The sequence below is a fragment of the Sitodiplosis mosellana genome, unplaced genomic scaffold, assembly GCF_009176505.1.
Source record: "Sitodiplosis mosellana isolate CC-2019 unplaced genomic scaffold, AAFC_SMos_1.0 Smas_scaffold_1, whole genome shotgun sequence".
In the NCBI taxonomy this organism is placed as follows: domain Eukaryota; kingdom Metazoa; phylum Arthropoda; class Insecta; order Diptera; family Cecidomyiidae; genus Sitodiplosis; species Sitodiplosis mosellana.
Window position 1 is genome coordinate 2,345,694 of NW_022595244.1, and position 17,874 is coordinate 2,363,567.

Consider the following 17,874-nt stretch of genomic DNA (forward strand, 5'->3'; position numbering starts at 1 on the left):
TAAGTTTCTGAGTGTTGAAACAAAATCATCAATTAAACATTTTTGTATCAAAAACGTTATTCATCACGATGACAGAACGTTCATGCGAACGAAAAATCCCGTAATGTGTTCAATAAAAGCCGAAACCAAGGCAAATCGACACAAACAGTGTAGCTCATTCAAGTTGGATGTATCACAGTAGGGTTCATGGTGTGTGACGGACGACAGCGACACGTTCAATTGAAGTGTCCAGCGTATTATATCAACAAACACCAAATACACAGACAGTCAAAATGAATTTATTCGGAACGTGTATTATAAACAATCGATATCAGTTCCAATCGTGCTTCATTCAAACGGAACAGTTTTGTGTGTGATTTGTCTTGTGTTCAATTTTCGAAATTCAGCAAAACTGTTCATATAAACAAGTGGCCATATTTAATGGTGCTATTTAAGTAAACAAAATGAAGAATTCAAAACGAGCAGCGAACATGTCGAAACTTGAGAACGCATTCGATTGTAGTAGACACTACACACAGTCAGTCACACAGATACACAACCAACGGATGAGTTCAATATAGTGAAATACACTGATTGCTTTGCTGAAGTTTTTGCACCGTTAAAGTATATTCACTCATTGGCCGTCCTGCATCGTGTCACAACAGAGCATTTTGTGTGCATGACTTTTAGTTTGGCTACTTGATTTGCATTGAACACACCACTTGGCTCGGACGAATGTGGATTATTTGCATAACCTATAACCGGCACCGACGAACGTATCGAAATGGAGAAACAACGGGATATTTATCGCCAATTAATATTGACATTGTTTAAACAGAACTTTGATTCGGCATTGTTCCAAGAAAAACGCGATGATTTGATGAAAGAAAGTGACTTTGAAACCATTCGCGACGAAATCGAAGAAGAGTATTTCATTAAAAACCGTGGCATTTCACCGTACATCAAAGCAATTAAATATTTGCGCGCAAAAATTGAAGCGTGCACTGCGGCTAAAGAATTGTTTGTTGCCGTTGAGGACTATATCAGTGCCAAGGGGAACATTGTCATTACGAAAATCGCAAAAGGTAAGTGAAATTCAGTGAAAATTGGTGAACATTGAAAGTGAATTTGAAATTAAGAACGAAAATCTGTTGAAAAAATTTGATAATTCAAAATGCGGATTTCATGATAAAAGCATTACTTTTCTGTATATGAATCACTTGTTTTGTTCATTTCGAAAGCGATTTGGCCAAAAATCCAATCAGAATCTAATCAAAGTGTATTTCCACAACAGTTGCCACGATTGAACCGACAAAAAAAGTGAAGCGCACAATGGCGCAATCGAAGGAAAAACCAATTGAAACAGTGCAAGCACATGCCGAGTGCATGTCACCCCATCCGTGCAAGAAGTGCCGCATTATGCAACGATCAGGTAAGAAAAATCTTTTTTCATCGTTTGTTGCGTGAGTTTGATTTGGTGAAAGGAACAAGAAAATGTTCGTTTCTTCTTGCAACATTTATGCATACTCTAGTAAAGAAAACTATTTTCAATTTTAGAAGGAGTCGAGCTAAAGCTGCGAAAGCCACGAATGCCACGAAAGCCGCGAAAGCAAAACCCGAAGAAGGTCAACCGTGCTGCAAAGAAGAGCGATATCAAAACTGAACCGTGCAAGCCACAATATTCCGATATTTCCGATTCAGAAACAACAACGACCGAATCGTCATTCAACAGCACCGAGTCGATGCCAGCAGTGGCTGTGGTAAAAAATGAGGAAAGACCAGTCAGTTATCAGTTGCCATACCATGACCATCAATATTCTCGTATTTCATTCTACGGTTCGGGAATGGTTGAAGATTCAGCAAAAGTCGATGAAACGAAGCCAGTGAAAAGTGAAGAAACGGTGAGCACAAACACACAAACGATGCCTAAGGCAAACAAACACACCATCAAAAGTCTGTTGAAGAAGACAATGCCGGTGCCAAATTTACTGCCAACCATTCCGCATCGATTCAAACAAAACAATGGCTTACGGCAACCATCACCGGTTTGCTTCATGCAACATACGATTTCGAGCACATCAACAATTACCACCGTTCAGGCGCCAACTGTTATTCGACCGATTCCACGACCAATTCCGCCACGACCAAGTCCCAGCGTTTTTGTCTCTGCACCGATGCCAATAAGCTTCAACGCACCCGTTGCCATGCTTCATCACCACCACCAAGGACCTGTGATCCGGCATCCAGTCTACTTCATTCGTTTCTGCGAACCACCAACACACCAATTCTATCCGAACAATCTCTTGTAGAAATGGTCAACATTTTTATTTTTAAACAAGCATTTCATTCTTACAATCTTACATATCATCATCGATTTTAACATTCATTTGGAATTAACTTTTTTTTACTTATACGGTATAACATTTTAGACTAAGATGAATTTTCCAACTATTTTTAGCTTTTTAAAAAAAATCGAATTTGCACCCAAAAATGTACGACCAAAAAGTAATAGGTAGATAATGTTATTGGGTTTTTTCTCTTTTTAAACTTGTTTTCTACCTAATTTTAGAAAGTAAACATAAATCATGCTTTAAAAAACAATTTATGGCAAGAATAAAATCAGTAAGTTACAAAGCGAAGCGATTTGTAAGCCCAACGAATTTTCAAATGTGTAAGCAATGACATGTTTTCAATAAAATACGTTTCCATAGGAATAGAAGCACATAGTTGTGTTTGTTTCAAACTCAACAGATAGGATAATGAAAGAGAGAGAGAGAGAGAGAGAGAGAGAGAGAGAGAGAGAGAGAAAGAGAGAGAGAAAGAGAGAGAGAAAGAGTTGTTGTATTCTGTTTGTGCGCTATGCATTCTATTCCGTACTAATACTAGCGCCATCGGCAACACATCATCGCAACACATAAACAACAACGCAATACGTATAATATAGATGATAGCGGTCCATAATGTTGCAGCTTAAACCAACCAACCGCACACATTCAAGCTAATACACATTTCTCCAAATTCGGTTCAGTTTTTGTTTATCCACAACAACAACAACAGTAAGAGTGAAATTGACAATACCACGAAAATTGTCGTAAATATTCGTAAATTTATTCATTACAGATGATGTGATTTTTCAACAACAACACAAAACGAAACAACACAAGGAATAGTGTGTTATTGTGTTCTTTTCTTGAGAAACCATTTCATTTTTCAATGCCACATTTTGTGTTATTCCTTTCTTTTAACTCTTTTTTCCCTATTTCGACTTGTTGCGCATTTTCAGTATGGTGACAGTTGGCGTTTGAAGTGGACGTGAAAAAGAGTCAAAGTACGACCGAATTGAAGGAGAAAAAAATGGCAAGTTGGGCGAATCTTCGGCCGGGCTACTTGAAGATGGTGGTTCAAACACTGAAGGAGAATGTGAAAAAGACATCCACTTTGGAATTGGATGATGACGTGATGACACATTATGGGATGAAGGTGGAGGAAAGTTGCTTGGAAAAGCCCCGCGGTTTGGATTCGTACACCAAGGCCATTACTGCGGCCAGATTGAAAATCGAACGATACACAGCGCAAAAAAAACTGTATCCAATGATTGCTGAAAGCCTGCACGTTGACAACAGTGAAATTGTCACAAATGCTGAAAACGATAAGGGTAAATGTGTGAGAGTGTACGCAGTACCACATAGGCTACTATGTGGTTTTTTTTTCTATTGAAAGAATGATGGTTTACCGTAACAATGGTTTTCATTTCTAGTTGCACAAAAGCGAACGATTCCACTTGATGACGATAACAAGACAGAGCCGACAAAACGATCCAAGTACAAAATGGACAGCGATGTGATTATTATCGGCTCAAGCGGTTCGGAAAATGAACAAGACAACGATGACGACGACGATGCGTCAGAAGATCATTCCAACAACAATGCACCGAAAGGAGAAATTTTGATTAGCGTGCAAACAACACCAATCGTTGAAATCATCTCCGACAAAGACTCGCAGTAGAAACATATTCCAACCGATTTAAGTCGGGCCGTTGAGTTTCAACCGAAAAACATAAATATGTTCAACAATCGAAACTAAAAGACTTTTAAAACATTCATACCATAAAATATAATTTCCACTGTACTATGTAAATACGTCGAAATGAAAAAAAATAAAATAAAATAAAAAATATCCAAAAATCAAATTATCGAAAATAAATACAAATTTCTCAGAGTTTTACCGCTTTTATTTTCTCTTGACAAATGAAGTAAATTGTCAAATGTCAAGCGTTTTTCAAATTCACGCTCGTGCCGCCACAATACATTCAAACGTGCATCTGTCAGAATCTGTCTGTGAGTATACTTTTGCGATATATTTGTTTATGGACAGAACACAAACCATGGAAGAGCCATTGAAATCAAAAATAAAAATAAAAATAAATTCGTCAAGTTCGGCTAGTTCGTCCAAAAGCAAGAAAGATGGCAAAGAAAAGGACGAATTTTCATCTGAATTTCTGCGTGTAAAATTGCGTGAATTCTTCAATCATTCGGATTTCAAAAGCACCCTACAGAAAGATGCCATCAAAGAGATTATGAGAGGTACGGATTTCAAATTAAAAATAGGTATTTATGCTTGTGACTATACTATTTCATGGGTTTGTCTTTGTATGATAAACACAGGAAAGCACGATGTTTTCATTTCGATGCCAACTGGAAGTGGCAAATCGTTGTGCTATCAACTACCTGGTATGCTTCACGACAACAAAATCACCATCGTCTTTTCACCGCTAATTGCATTGATCAAAGATCAAATGGACCATCTGACCAAGCTGAAAATATGCGCTGAATCACTGAACTCGAAGATGACAGTCAAAGAACGCGAGCGAGTCATCAATGATCTGAGGAGCATAAAACCAAGCACGAAATTCCTTTACATCACACCGGAACAGGCGGCAACAGATTTCTTCCGCGGGCTACTTGATTCTATTGTAAAATACAACAAATTAGCTCTAGTGGCCGTTGATGAGGTTAGTGCAAGCTGTGAATTTGAATGTTGATTCGATTTTCTTTCTGGCTAAACCAAGATAAGTTAATTCGGTGGATTTTACAACATGAAGCAATTAGTTCGCTCGTTAGAGGTATAGTTTCAGTAGATGTTTATTTGGCACTGAATTTTCTCTAGAAGCAATTTTTAAACCATTTCATCACCTATTTATTAAAGTATTACGTTGTAAAAATCTAATTTCGATCCTTTTTCTCAATTGACAGTGCCATTGTGTGTCAGAGATGGGTCATCAGTTCCGCAAAGACTATTTGAAATTGGGTCAGTTGCGATTGCGTTATCCTACCATCAAATGGATTGCGTTGACTGCGACTGCATCAAAAGATGTCCGTCACGATGTGTTGAAGCAATTGTCATTGAAAGAGACAAAATCATTCAAAACGCCATGCTTCCGGAAAAACCTCTTCTACGACATAATCTACAAAAATTCCATCCAAGACGACTACATTCATTTGAAAGAGTTTGCGCTCAAGTGTTTGAAAAGTACAACGCCCGATGAAGAATCGAACAAAGCACCGTGTGGAATAATTTATTGCCGAACAAGAGAGAGTGTGGAGCGTGTTGCGATTGGATTGTCAAAGCAAAATGTGGCCACCAAAGCCTATCATGCCGGTTTGAATGACAAAGAAAGAAAGCAAACTCAGGAAGATTGGACCAATGGAAAATTCCCCGTAATTTGTGCCACAAACAGTTTTGGAATGGGAGTGGACAAGTCATCGGTGCGGTTTGTTGTGCATTGGGATGTTCCACAAAACATTGCCGCGTATTACCAAGAGTCTGGCCGTGCTGGTCGTGATGGAAAATCTTCATATTGTCGTTTGTATTACTGTCGTCAAGAGGTGAAGACAATCAATTTTCTGTTGAACCAACAACTTCAAAAGGATCCGGAAAATGTAAAATCCAAGCGTTCGGTGAAAGAATTTGGTAAACTCATCGACCATTGTGAATCACTGCGATGCCGTCACCTGCTATTCTCCCACTACTTTGGTGATCAGGCACCGGATTGCAAAAAACGGCAACTGTGTGATGTGTGCAAGGACCGAAAGAAGGCGGAGACAAATCTTGAAACATTTCATCGATTAGCTATGAACAGTTTTAACAGTAAAATTATGAAGGATGCTGATTTTGATGGCTCAGATTTGTATGAAGGCGGTCGAAATGCAGTTCGCGAAGCCGAAGCTTCGTACTCGGTTGATGATGATGACGATAATTTTGGCAGTTCTTCAAAACGTGATGCCAAAGCGAAGAAAGAAACCACAAATCTCATTCAGAAAGAATTCGAACGGCGAAAGCAGAAAATTGAATTGGCCAAAAAGCTTGAAGAAACACAAACCCGATCGTTTGGCATTCGCATTAGGAGCAGCATTCACACGAGCAAAATTCCAGGTTTGGATGTGAAGAAACGAGAAAGCTATTTGGACTATTTGCTGAAAGCACTCAGAGAGAATGTTGAGAAAGTCACCGAGAAACCACCACATGAATTTAAAGCCCGTGATTTTGAAGATATTGCCGCCGAATTGGAGTACAATTGCTTTACGAAAAATCGAGTGCTCGCGATGTACACAAAAGCAGTCACCGTTGAACGTCTACGCATTGATCGAAGCACCAAAAATAAGGAATTATTGCTGGAGATCAAAAATCATACACCGAAAAAGCGAGTTGCGCATGGCGGTTCCTCCGAAGCGATGCAGAGAGATTTGAACGATTTTATGAAAGAGCATAATATTCAAGCTGATTCAAATAATATAACGGACACACCGAACACAAATAATACACACACAAACGGTAAGTTACACATATTTGCATAAAGCACCCAATTCGCAACAGTAGCGCCACGTGACGTTTATTAATAGAATCATAAGAAAATGCAAACCGTGCACTTGACATTTGTTGTTCTTGTTTTTTTCTCTTTTTTCTTTTAGTGGGTTTTCAGACAGCACGTCAAATCAACAATAAACTCAAAGAGCCGAATCGCATGAAAAAGGATCCACTGACCCAAATGTCGATCAATTCATTCTTTTCCACCGCATCGATTAAACGTGAGCCAGAAGATCATGTGGATGACAACGAAAATGAGGTGGAGAATACGCAACAGGCTAAGCGTCGCAAGGTGGAAAATGAAAGAGTCACCGTCAAAGCGGAACCCATGGAAACGACCGAACATGAGGTGTCATTAAATGTTAAAGGTGAACCGATTGACTATGATTCGGATGCCGGAACTGAAAAAGGTAGCGATGATGAAATGGACACAGAGAGAGTGATTCAATCAAATAATGCGAACAGTGGTGCTAGTGTTGGGCCAACAATCAATAAAAAAACTGAGCAGAACAAAGGCACAGCACAGCACACGCAAAATAAATCAAACATACAAAGCCCGCCAACGAATATGGTAAATGTCAAAATGGAGCAAAATTCTGATGAAGAAAATGACGACACAGATGAAGCTAGTGATGGTGAAGATGATTACTGTGCGAATCGGGTGAATAAACGTCCAGCAAATCGAAGTGAAACCGATCAACAAAAAAAATCAAAATCCACGCATCAAAATGTTGAACCGCAAGTATTAGAACAGAGGCGGATCAAAACGGAGCCGATCGTTGAGGAGGAATTGACGGCAATGGTTGTTGCCCAGCCAGGGCGTTTCGAAGAAAACGTCAAGAATGAGCCTGATGACGAACTAATCCAATCCGATGTAGAAACGGATGATGAAACTCAGTTGTACAACACAAACACATCGAGCACATCGCAGTATCGCAATCAAAATGGCGAACGGCCAGTACAAGATACACGTCAATCAAACGATGATCGATACCATTTTCAAAGAGAACAACAATATCAGCAACCATCGGCATTGAACAGTGATTATCAACAGCCGTCGACAACGCGAAGCAGTTACGATTCATTTGCGTCTGCATCAACAAGTCGTCAAAATGAACCATATATCACCAACAATCATTATCCACAACGTGAAGATTCATTATACACAGTTGGATCAAGATCCACCCGTCAAGTGTATACAGCCGATGGCAAGTCGCTCATACGATTTAATGAGCTCAATGCCGCCGCAGAAGAGCCAACAACTGTCGATCATGATGATGTTGACGATGATCCAGATATCGATTTGGACGATTTGGGCGAAGAAATTGCGAAATATCGCGGCGTTTTAGAGAAGCAATATGAAGAAGACCTTAAGCAAATACAAAACACGAAATTAGAATCGTTAAATCCAACTGCTCAGATGGACTTTATGAGGCGTTTGAATGAATTGGAGAAAACAAAGCAAAAAATTCTGAATGAGCATGTGCAAGAAGCGGCCCAAAAAAACGAAGAAGAACGTGAAAAAGTACGTGATACGTATATGCTCGGTTTATTTGGATTCAACTTTGATTTGTTGAAATTCGATCATCGTATGGGCATTGACTCAAATCAATCGGCACCGTCAAGCTCAAGACGAAACTCCTCGTCGGAAGTCGATGAAAAAAAGAAAGAAAAAATCACGTACAATGAATTCATGGCCAAGTCAAAAGTCAAATCGGAGCACCAGAAGACCATGAAACAACACATTGCCACCTTGGCATTGAACGATCACATTCACCGTATGCAAAATGTAAATAAACTGCATACCGTACCGCAAAAAGTGATTGATAACATCAAAAATGACAAAACCATCATAAAAAATAAGGTGGACCGATATTTGATGCCATATTTCAAAAACGGAACAATCAACGAGCATAACTATAAGGTCATTTGCAAGACTATCACTCAACATCATTTCGAAGCGAACGATCATGGTAAGCGAAAAATTGAAAACACAACAGATTCATTCTTCATTTTTTTTCTAGGTTTCTCTCTCTCTCTCTCTCTTTCTCTCTCTCTCTCTCTCTCTCTCTCTCTCTTTGGAATGACATTGAATGTTTCGTTTACATTTTATCCATTTCAGACTCCGAGTCCATTCGACAACGTGTTGAAAAATTGGTGAAGGCGGCATTAGCAGCCAAAGAGAAACACAAACAAGCCAGACAAGCACCGAGCACCTGAAGACACAAAATATGCTGCTTAAAACATTACCTTCCATTTTCTTTAAGTATTTTTTTCTCTCTCTATTTTGTTATTGTCAAACACCACCGTTTTTTTTATATTTTTGAACATTTATTATTATTGTAGTTGACCATTAATGAAGTCGAAAAAAAACTTCAACACAAAAAGAATATCGTAACGAATCAAATAAAATAAATTTCTATTATTTTCTACGAATATACATACAATAAAAAAACTGTTGATCTGAATAAATAAAAAAAAAATTGAATAATTATCCCATAAAATTTAAAACATTTGTTGCTGGTTGTTCGATCATTTTAAATTGAGAAAAATAAATTGCAAAAATATGTGCCTTCTCGTTGTCATCATCATCGTCGTCCTATTTTCTTGGAAGCTTTAATCTGCTGGTTTTGCGTTATGACGCATTGTTTGCTACGCTCTGATAATATTCAACTAGAATTTTCCACGCTTTTGCCTCCATAAAGCCATCTGGTGGTAGTTCACCAGTTCGAGCAAAATCTGCAGAAAAAATACGAAAAAAAGAATTAATAGGGAATATGTAAAATGTGAGAAAAAACAACGATTCAATGATTATTTAAACTGTCACTCACTTCTCATCTTCGTGCCTGAGATGAATACAAAGTCGTCCTTTCGTTTTGGTTCGAAAAATGCCATTTGCGATGTGGTTTTATCGTAAGCTGCAACGCGGAACGGAATGATTTCGAGCATGTCAAGACCGGGTGCCATTCGAAGAACTCGTTGGCCATGCGTTGCATCGTATAGATCACCGTCTGGATATGTTTCTTTGTTTGGATGTGGCATACCGGCAGGATCTCTGCCCACAATATAGAAATTGGCACCGGCATTCATGCGCGATTTTGCATGCCATTGCACTTCGGTCGGTCCGGCATACATCATGGGTGATGGGAATATGGCAAGCACGGTGTGTTCTCGTTCCAAAACGCCCGAATCAAGCACCGCCTGATGCTGTTTCATGCGAACATCTAACGGCACATCATCGTCCTTTGTCCAGCCACCCAATGGATGCAACAATAAAATCGGATTCTTATAGTTTCGTTCGAGCAATTGTCGACGACAGTCTCTCATTAGTAATGCATGCCCATTGTGAATGGGATTTCGCAATTGGAATGCAAATACGGCGTCAGCATTTAATTCCCTGAATTTTTCACGCAACTCATTCGGTGTTAGGCGATATTCGTCAAGACCGTCATTCCATCGAATTCGTTCGATTACCTCCAAATCGCCACCGATTAAGTACGGACCGGACTCGTAAATCATTTTGATATAAGGGTGTCCACGATCGTTCGTTCCAAATTGACGTGAGCAACGCTCCTCTTTTCGTTGATAATAAATTTCGGCCTTGCGTAGAATTGCAACGGCTTTGCCGTTGTAAAATAGGGAAATTGCACTTGAATCGCCAAAACGCTTTTTGTCTGCTTCCGTACATGATAGAACAATTGGAACCGATTGATTCTCACGTATCGACGGCTCATGCTCATTGCGAATGCAGTCGAAGTGCAACACCTGGAGATACTCTTGTTCACGCATGAAACCACTCAATGGATACGCCCAACCTTCCGACAATATTTGCAACCATTGCAATTCAACGGTGGATATATCCAAACGTGGCAATGTATTCGCTTCAGACGTTACCGCCTCTCGTCGTTCTGACGCCACAAATAATTCGGGAATCTGTAAAGAGCGAAATGAAGTTGCCAAATTCGAAATATGAAAACTTTTTTCGAATCAACAATTGTCAAACAGTCTAAACAATGTGCCACTTACAACTTCAATCTCACGCAAATTCCGTGGAATGATATTTTCCTTCTCCAGAAAATCGATAACGCGATTTCTTGACTCCTGAATTGAGATATCTACGGTTGTTACGACTAAATCGGGGCTTTCGGGCGATTCATATTTCTACACAAGCAACGAGAAAATTGGTTTAATTTCATGCCATTTGATTGAAGAAAAGAGGAAATGAAATGTGTAGTGTACCTGTGATACTCCAGTGAATCCTTCAATTAATCCACCTCGAGCCTTCTTGTACAATCCCTTAACGTCGCGCACCTCACATACATTCAATGGTGTATTGACGAATATTTCGTAGAATCTAAAAATAACAAAAATGAATTGAATTATTTGAAGTAATTTTTTTTCTCAAATCGTTTGAATATTTTAGATTAATTTCCGTTATTTTTCATTCGGATCAACTGTTGTTGAAACTAAACCGCTCAAGAATCACCAAAAACCAACTTACTTCAAATCGGCATCCTTATGAATTTTCCGTGCCATCTCCCGATCATCGGCAAATGGTGAGACAAAGCTGCAAATAGCAATTTGGCCACTGTCGGCAAAAAGTTTTGCCACTTCGGCAACTCGTCGAATGTTCTCCTCTCGGTCTGATTGGCTAAAGCCGAGATTTTTGTTCAATCCCGTGCGAATGTTGTCGCCATCTAAGCCATAGGCAGGAATACCTCTGGACACCAAAAATGCTTCGAGTTCAAATGCAATCGTCGTTTTTCCAGCTCCACTCAAGCCTGTCAGCCATACCGTGCATCCGCGAAAGCCACGGCAAATACCAAGATTCTGTCCTCGCACCTCCCGAGTAACATGGTGTTTCTGTTCAACAACATTCGTTGCGACTTGAAGACACTATCGAGAGAGAGAGAGAGAGAGAGAGAGAGAGAGAGAGAGAGAGAGAGAAAAAGAGTAAACAAACACATGCATAAATTAAACAGGTTAGGCCAGAAAAAATATCTTTTGGCAGAAGAAATCACCGACAAAAGAGTCAAAAGTAAGAAATGAAAAAAAAGCGAAGAGTGTTCGAATGTTGAGTCAGTTATAAAACATTCGCATCTATTTATTCAAATGATTGACTATGCCATTTCCCGTTAAGTTGAACAAACTCTGCTAACACACTTTAATTCATTAGAATCGAGTGGGTACGACGTTAAAATGAGAGCCAGCTAAGAGACTTAATTGACCATATCACGATGCGTGTCTAGCGCTTTGGCTCAGGTGATACAAGTGTTTAGTGCTTTTACTTCGGCTGCAAATATAATATAAATAGCGATCGTTATATGTGTCAATTCTTCAATTCTTCATACTCATGTTTAGACCCGTTCACGATGGGAGAAGACGTTCGAATGCGTTTGCACAGAAATTATTGTAATGAAAAATGAGCACATGCTTAGCAAAATACACAGAAAAATCCATTAACTTAATTTATTTTTGTTGAGATCGTTTAGCTTAACAAAACATGTATGAGCTAAGATTAAGTACCGGCTGGAACTTTCTTCATATGTAAACAAACTCGCTGGATACATGTTCATAAAAAAAAATAGTTTTATCTTAGAGAAAACAAACACCTCACTAGCTGAATGGCCTGAAAGATTTGGATATAATGTGTTGTCGCTACCGCTGCTGCTGTTGTTTACCATTCAATAAGTAATGAAATACGGGAAAGCGGACACGAATTATACGAGAAAAAAAGCCCTCGATTTCGCAATTGCACTTTTCTTTCGTAATACACAACCAAACGACCGCATTTCAGTTTTCAGAACAAAAACGAGTTTTTGCCATTTATACAACGGCATGAATATGTACGTGTACGATACCATCGAACGGTGTGTATTTTCTGTTGGGCAAATGTTACCAAACCAACGGACTTTCTCGACAAATGAATTGGAAGAAAGTAAAAATGGTGATTGCGTCGATGGGTTGTTGGCGCTGCACCGAACGTCTGTGCAAATGTGATTGAAACGAAAAAAAATGTAATAAATAACACTTCGTCTTCGATCTGGCTCATTGCTTTTTCTTTTTTTTCTCACACACATTTTCCCGTGCAATTTTAATTGATATCACATGACAAATAGACGGATTTTTCTTTCTCCGGTTAAAAGTGACACAAACTAATTGATGTCTTGATTTGCATTTGGTATGTATGTATACGTACGAACCTCTGGCGTTGAGCAATTGCAATTATTGTGTTGTAAACAGAATTTCTGTACACGACCATCGATCCCTTGTTTGATATTATTGTTGTTGTTGTTGTTGTTGTTATTATTATTCAAATAGAAATCATCGTGTGCTGTTAAGTTAAGCTTGCAGCGTCGTTTCACATTTAACATATTGAAGTCACTGGTATTTTTTGTTCAACACCACAAAAACACAAAATGATAATTTTAAGATTATCAAAAGAAAAATTATGACACGATTTTTTTTGGTTTTTTTTTTTGAATTGATGAACACAACGTAACAATAAAGCGGATTAGCTACAAGAGTTGTCACTGCTTAACACCTCGCTTTGAATCGAATGACTTTCTCTTCTTTCACTTTAACTGCAAGCAATTTCTTTCGCTTTTTTCTTTGGAAGATTGCGTGCTGTGTGTGTTCGACGACTCGTTGTGCGGTAAGCGAAGTCCAAAGCAACACTGAGAGTCGCTCTGGCTGCGCCAGTCGATTTTAAACAATATCAACAGACACACAAGAAAGAGAGAGAGAGAGAAACAAGAATACAAGAGCACCGTGAACAAACAGTAGGCATTGATGCTAGTTCATTTTCTTTCGAACAAAAAATAGACGTTGGTCGACTCTCTCAAGCCACCACTATTCATACGAACACGAGTTTCAAGTATTGTTGTGAAGTAATATGTTTGATTTTTAATTTGCAATTTAAACTCTTGGAGGAATCTTGGAACTATGTTTGTTTATTACCTACGACTCATTTTCCGTTAACATATTTTCTTTCAGTTTGAGGCCTATGTTTTGGTGTTTGTTTTGGAAATATTCCATTGATCAAAAGGTATTTCTTCGGAATGTCAACTCTTAACTGCATTTTTATGTGTGGAAAATTGATATTATAAGCCATACATTATAGTAAATACCTTATAAAAGTATGCTTTATACAGTTTTGAATTCAAATTTACTCCAAAAAAATAAATTTTGTCTTACGGCCAATTTATGTTGTTCGGGATACATTTAATCCGAGGGGTAAAATGGTTTTTCGTCAGAAGACCAAATTTTTCGATAAAATTTATACCTATCACATAGGAAATTGATGCTAAACTCCATTCCAGCTATTAATAATGTTGAAAACTTCAATTTTTTGCTTAAATTCTCCGCTTTCTCGTCATAAATTTTGATAATAATGACATTTCGAATCAGTTTTCGGTCATACATTTTTTGTTACCTCTCAGATTTTTACCCCTCGGGATAATTTTTTTTTCAAATATCTTGATGTGAAAAAATATTTGAAATACTTTTAACATTATTAATAGCCGGAATGGAGTTTAGCATCAATTTCCTATGTGATAGGTATAAATTTTATCGAAAAATTTGGTCTTCTGACGAAAATCCATTTTACCCCTCGCATTAAATGTATCCCGAACAACATAAATTGGCCGTTACTTATCCTAATTTTGGATTATTTTTACGAAAAAAATCAATTGTACCAAATCCAAACATTCTTCCCTGTTTATGACCTCAGACACTATAAATGACCCCATACACTAGACAAATTACGCTATAACTTTTCAATTTCAAGTTGTATGATGTTATAACTTTCTGATATCTTCAATCTCGTTGAAAAACGCATTTTGAGCTCTTATTTGTCAAAATTGGTTCAAAATAACCCGAGATAATTTGACTTAAAGTGAAAATTTACGTTAGCTGTAATAATAGCCCAAATTACTCGAATTATCGCTCAAATCCGATTTTATCTCATAATCAAGAATATTCCAAGAATATGAAGTTCCATCTTCATTATGAACCATATCTTCTTTAGATATGACAGGTTCTTTCAGTGTCATAGTCACAAAATGACACTCAAATTGATAAATTATCATTTTTTGTCGAATAATTAAATTTATCGCTTTTTATGTATAGCTTACATCAACTCGATGGTATACTCATTTGATCCCCTTTTAATACGCCTTTTCAAAAAATATATAAGATTGTTTCACAAATATTTGAAGATTATTCAAAAATCAAGCAAAATAGCCAAAAAAATGCTCAAAAATACGTATGTATCAAATGATTCAAGACGACAATCTAGTATGATGTTTTAAAAATCATCATATCCAAGTAATTTTAGGATCAGTATTGACAAAAATATGCTTAAAACATGCGGAATGCCGAATGCTGCGTTTAAATTATTGGTTCAAAATGGTATTATTTAGGAAAAAAAATGTTTTCGTTCCATTTTTAGCGATTTTTCTCTTGGCGTCCATATGACCGCACATTTAAGTAAATGTAACTTTTTACTTATTACAGACAAACGGTTAAATCTATCATAAATCGATTGCAATTAATTGTGCTAATTGTTTCAGTGACAACTTTAGTTTAATCATTATTTATTTTGCATTAAATACCTGATTTTTATTCATCCATGTTCGACCCTTCAATGGGTGAACATATGGTGGATATCGACCGTTTGAATAACCAACCATTGTGGAAAAAAATTACTTGAAAATTCAACTATTTTATTTTATAAATCTGTAATCTTTAAAACTCAACTATGAAAAACTGTTGGGGAAATCACTTGGAACCAAATGAAACTGTCCTTGTCTACTGTTGATCGCCTGAAGTGAAAACACTGTTTGAAATGAAATACTGGTTTTGCTCAACATTTATATGCGACAAAAAAAAGAAATAATAACAGCACTGGCAGCAATATTAATAAATAAATAAACACTTGAAAATTATCGTTGGTTTGACAGTCATCGATGACTGTCAATATGAAGATAAACATTAAAAATGGTTTTCACAATAGCTCGACAACTTGTTGGTGAGACACATGCTCAAGCTAGAGATGATGGATTATGTCTCGTTGAGCAAACTTAATCCGAAAGAATCCAAGAAAATAAACCACTTGCAAAATGCTACTTGTTGGGTGGAAACTGCAGTAATAAATATATGAAATGTATGCATGACGACAACACATCAAATATTAATACGTATAGGTACTACACACAACTTTATCGCGTCAGCACTTTGAATTACAAATCGTTATACAGCTCCGAAGCGATGAATAACCATTGATATCATATCAATTGTGCGTCAACTGAGATGTGATACGGTACATATCATATATAAAATCAGATGTGAAACGTTCATTTGCTCCAAATGATTAGCGATTCGTTAATAACTGAGATAAATTTGCGGTTAGTGAGGTAAAATGATTCTGATTGAAATTCAGTTTTTATGTGAGAATTCATATTTTGCACTCAATCAATAGTTAAGTATTTCAGTGCACGACCCATTCTTAGCACACGATTGACAAAGAGAAGAAAAATACGACTGAATCGAAAAGAAAAGAAAACAATAACCATTAAGAGGGCATTGATATTAAAACTCATCGTAGAAATGAGTTCACTGAGCACACATATATCGTTTCAATGCAATCGAGTTGTAAGCATATGGCACCTTTTTTTTCAACCATATCTAGGGCATATGCATTTGTTCGCACGCATATTTTTGCTCAACGAATGGCCCATATGTTGGGCTTCCTTTCATTTTTCGGCAAATTTTGGTGATTTTTCATTCAAACGATACCGAATTGTTTCGAGCGGAAATACTTACTGTTTTCTGCTTTTTAATGATATGATTATTTTCTTCTGACATTGGTGCTGATTTTCTTTTATTCTACGAAAGCGTATGTTTCTGTAGTTACTGTGAATGACAGAAAAATATCTTGTTAATGTTTTACGTCATTTTTGATTCAGTTGTTGCGAGTGAATTCATTTACAATTATTAAAATGTCTCAATGTAAATATACAACAATTCTTTATTTGGTGGAAATTGTCTGAAAACAGAAGGCAAACGTTTGTTCTTCTGTTATTGATATTGTTCAAATTATAAACTCATTAAATCCGTAATAAAAATGTTTGTTTATTGACGTACACGTTTTGTTCAGCCGGACACACAAAATAAAACACCTTTTTTTATCTCCTAATTTTACACAAATATGTATTTAATATTTTACTTTGCGGAGCACAATCGATTTTTCGTGGAATCTCTCATTCTTTGTTGTCCTGATGGCAGACCAATTTTCATTTGAGATTATTTTAATGATAATAATCCGACTAATTATGGAAATTCCACGAATTGTGTAGAGTGGCAAAACTGCCGATGGGCCACTACACAGACGGACAGACAGACAAACAGACAGAGAAACTATTATTTACACACTTCTGCTTAGAAAACGACACAATTCATTCATTACTGATAAATCTGTGCTAAAATACAAACATTGTGCATGCTTCTACTGCGGCTGTTTTCGCTTTGCACTTACTCACACACACATACAGACACGTACGGTGCGTACAGCATGACTTTGACATATCTGTCACATTCTAAACATTTCGTTTTCGAAAAGCTCGTCAAGCCGATGCCGCGCCATCTGTCCGAATACGAGCGGCGACAGTTGCTCATTGACTGGAACGTGATGTTGAATGGATTTTTTTGATTTTCACGGGATTCATCATTGAATTACGTAGATCGGCTATTGAAAATGGATTCAGTTGATTTCTCTTTCCCTTACAATATCAGTTTAAAAAGTGCTATCGACTGCATCATTTACTTTGCCATTATGTAAGCGGGGCGGGAATCAAACAAGCCGCTATTTGTCTGATTAGACCGTTTTAAGCCAAAGTTACCAATGCGTTATCAACACTAACGGATTACACTTTCGTAATGTCGTCTGATAAGATAACCTTTACAGAGCGTGCATTTGCACGTAAACTGGGGGTACACCATTGACACGCAACAAGCAAAAACAAATAGCAG

General features: G+C 37.5%; 3 protein-coding genes across 7 annotated transcripts; 2 read left to right on the top strand and 1 right to left on the bottom strand.

Moving 5' to 3' along the window:
* The first annotated feature begins 169 nt into the window (after window positions 1–169).
* On the top strand, window positions 170–2,701 carry LOC129566354 (uncharacterized). Its single transcript, XM_055442210.1, has 3 exons — window positions 170–1,064; window positions 1,274–1,411; window positions 1,537–2,701. The coding sequence occupies exons 1-3, from the start codon at window positions 764–766 to the stop codon at window positions 2,286–2,288; spliced, it is 1,191 nt and encodes a 396-aa protein (XP_055298185.1). The 5' UTR covers window positions 170–763; the 3' UTR covers window positions 2,289–2,701.
* A 170-nt stretch (window positions 2,702–2,871) lies between these two features.
* LOC129566359 (uncharacterized) lies at window positions 2,872–9,347 on the top strand. 3 transcript variants are annotated; one of them, XM_055442242.1, is made up of 7 exons: window positions 2,872–3,035; window positions 3,263–3,634; window positions 3,737–4,562; window positions 4,644–4,990; window positions 5,232–6,810; window positions 6,948–8,816; window positions 8,966–9,347. In XM_055442242.1, the coding sequence occupies exons 3-7, from the start codon at window positions 4,244–4,246 to the stop codon at window positions 9,061–9,063; spliced, it is 4,212 nt and encodes a 1,403-aa protein (XP_055298217.1). In that variant the 5' UTR covers window positions 2,872–3,035; window positions 3,263–3,634; window positions 3,737–4,243; the 3' UTR covers window positions 9,064–9,347. The 3 variants fall into 3 exon arrangements, with proteins under 3 accessions (XP_055298217.1, XP_055298198.1, XP_055298208.1); XM_055442223.1 differs by having other exon boundaries at window positions 2,968–3,070; XM_055442233.1 differs by having other exon boundaries at window positions 3,017–3,148.
* LOC129566376 (bifunctional 3'-phosphoadenosine 5'-phosphosulfate synthase) lies at window positions 9,153–17,404 on the bottom strand. 3 transcript variants are annotated; one of them, XM_055442272.1, is made up of 7 exons: window positions 16,992–17,404; window positions 16,669–16,758; window positions 11,345–11,739; window positions 11,083–11,197; window positions 10,870–11,004; window positions 9,675–10,776; window positions 9,153–9,582 (listed from the first exon to the last, which is right to left on the bottom strand). In XM_055442272.1, the coding sequence occupies exons 2-7, from the start codon at window positions 16,708–16,710 to the stop codon at window positions 9,479–9,481; spliced, it is 1,893 nt and encodes a 630-aa protein (XP_055298247.1). In that variant the 5' UTR covers window positions 16,711–16,758; window positions 16,992–17,404; the 3' UTR covers window positions 9,153–9,478. The 3 variants fall into 3 exon arrangements, with proteins under 3 accessions (XP_055298247.1, XP_055298237.1, XP_055298229.1); XM_055442262.1 differs by lacking the exons at window positions 16,669–16,758; window positions 16,992–17,404 and adding an exon at window positions 15,459–15,910; XM_055442254.1 differs by lacking the exons at window positions 16,669–16,758; window positions 16,992–17,404 and adding an exon at window positions 13,047–13,519.
* Between the last annotated feature and the right edge of the window lie 470 nt (window positions 17,405–17,874).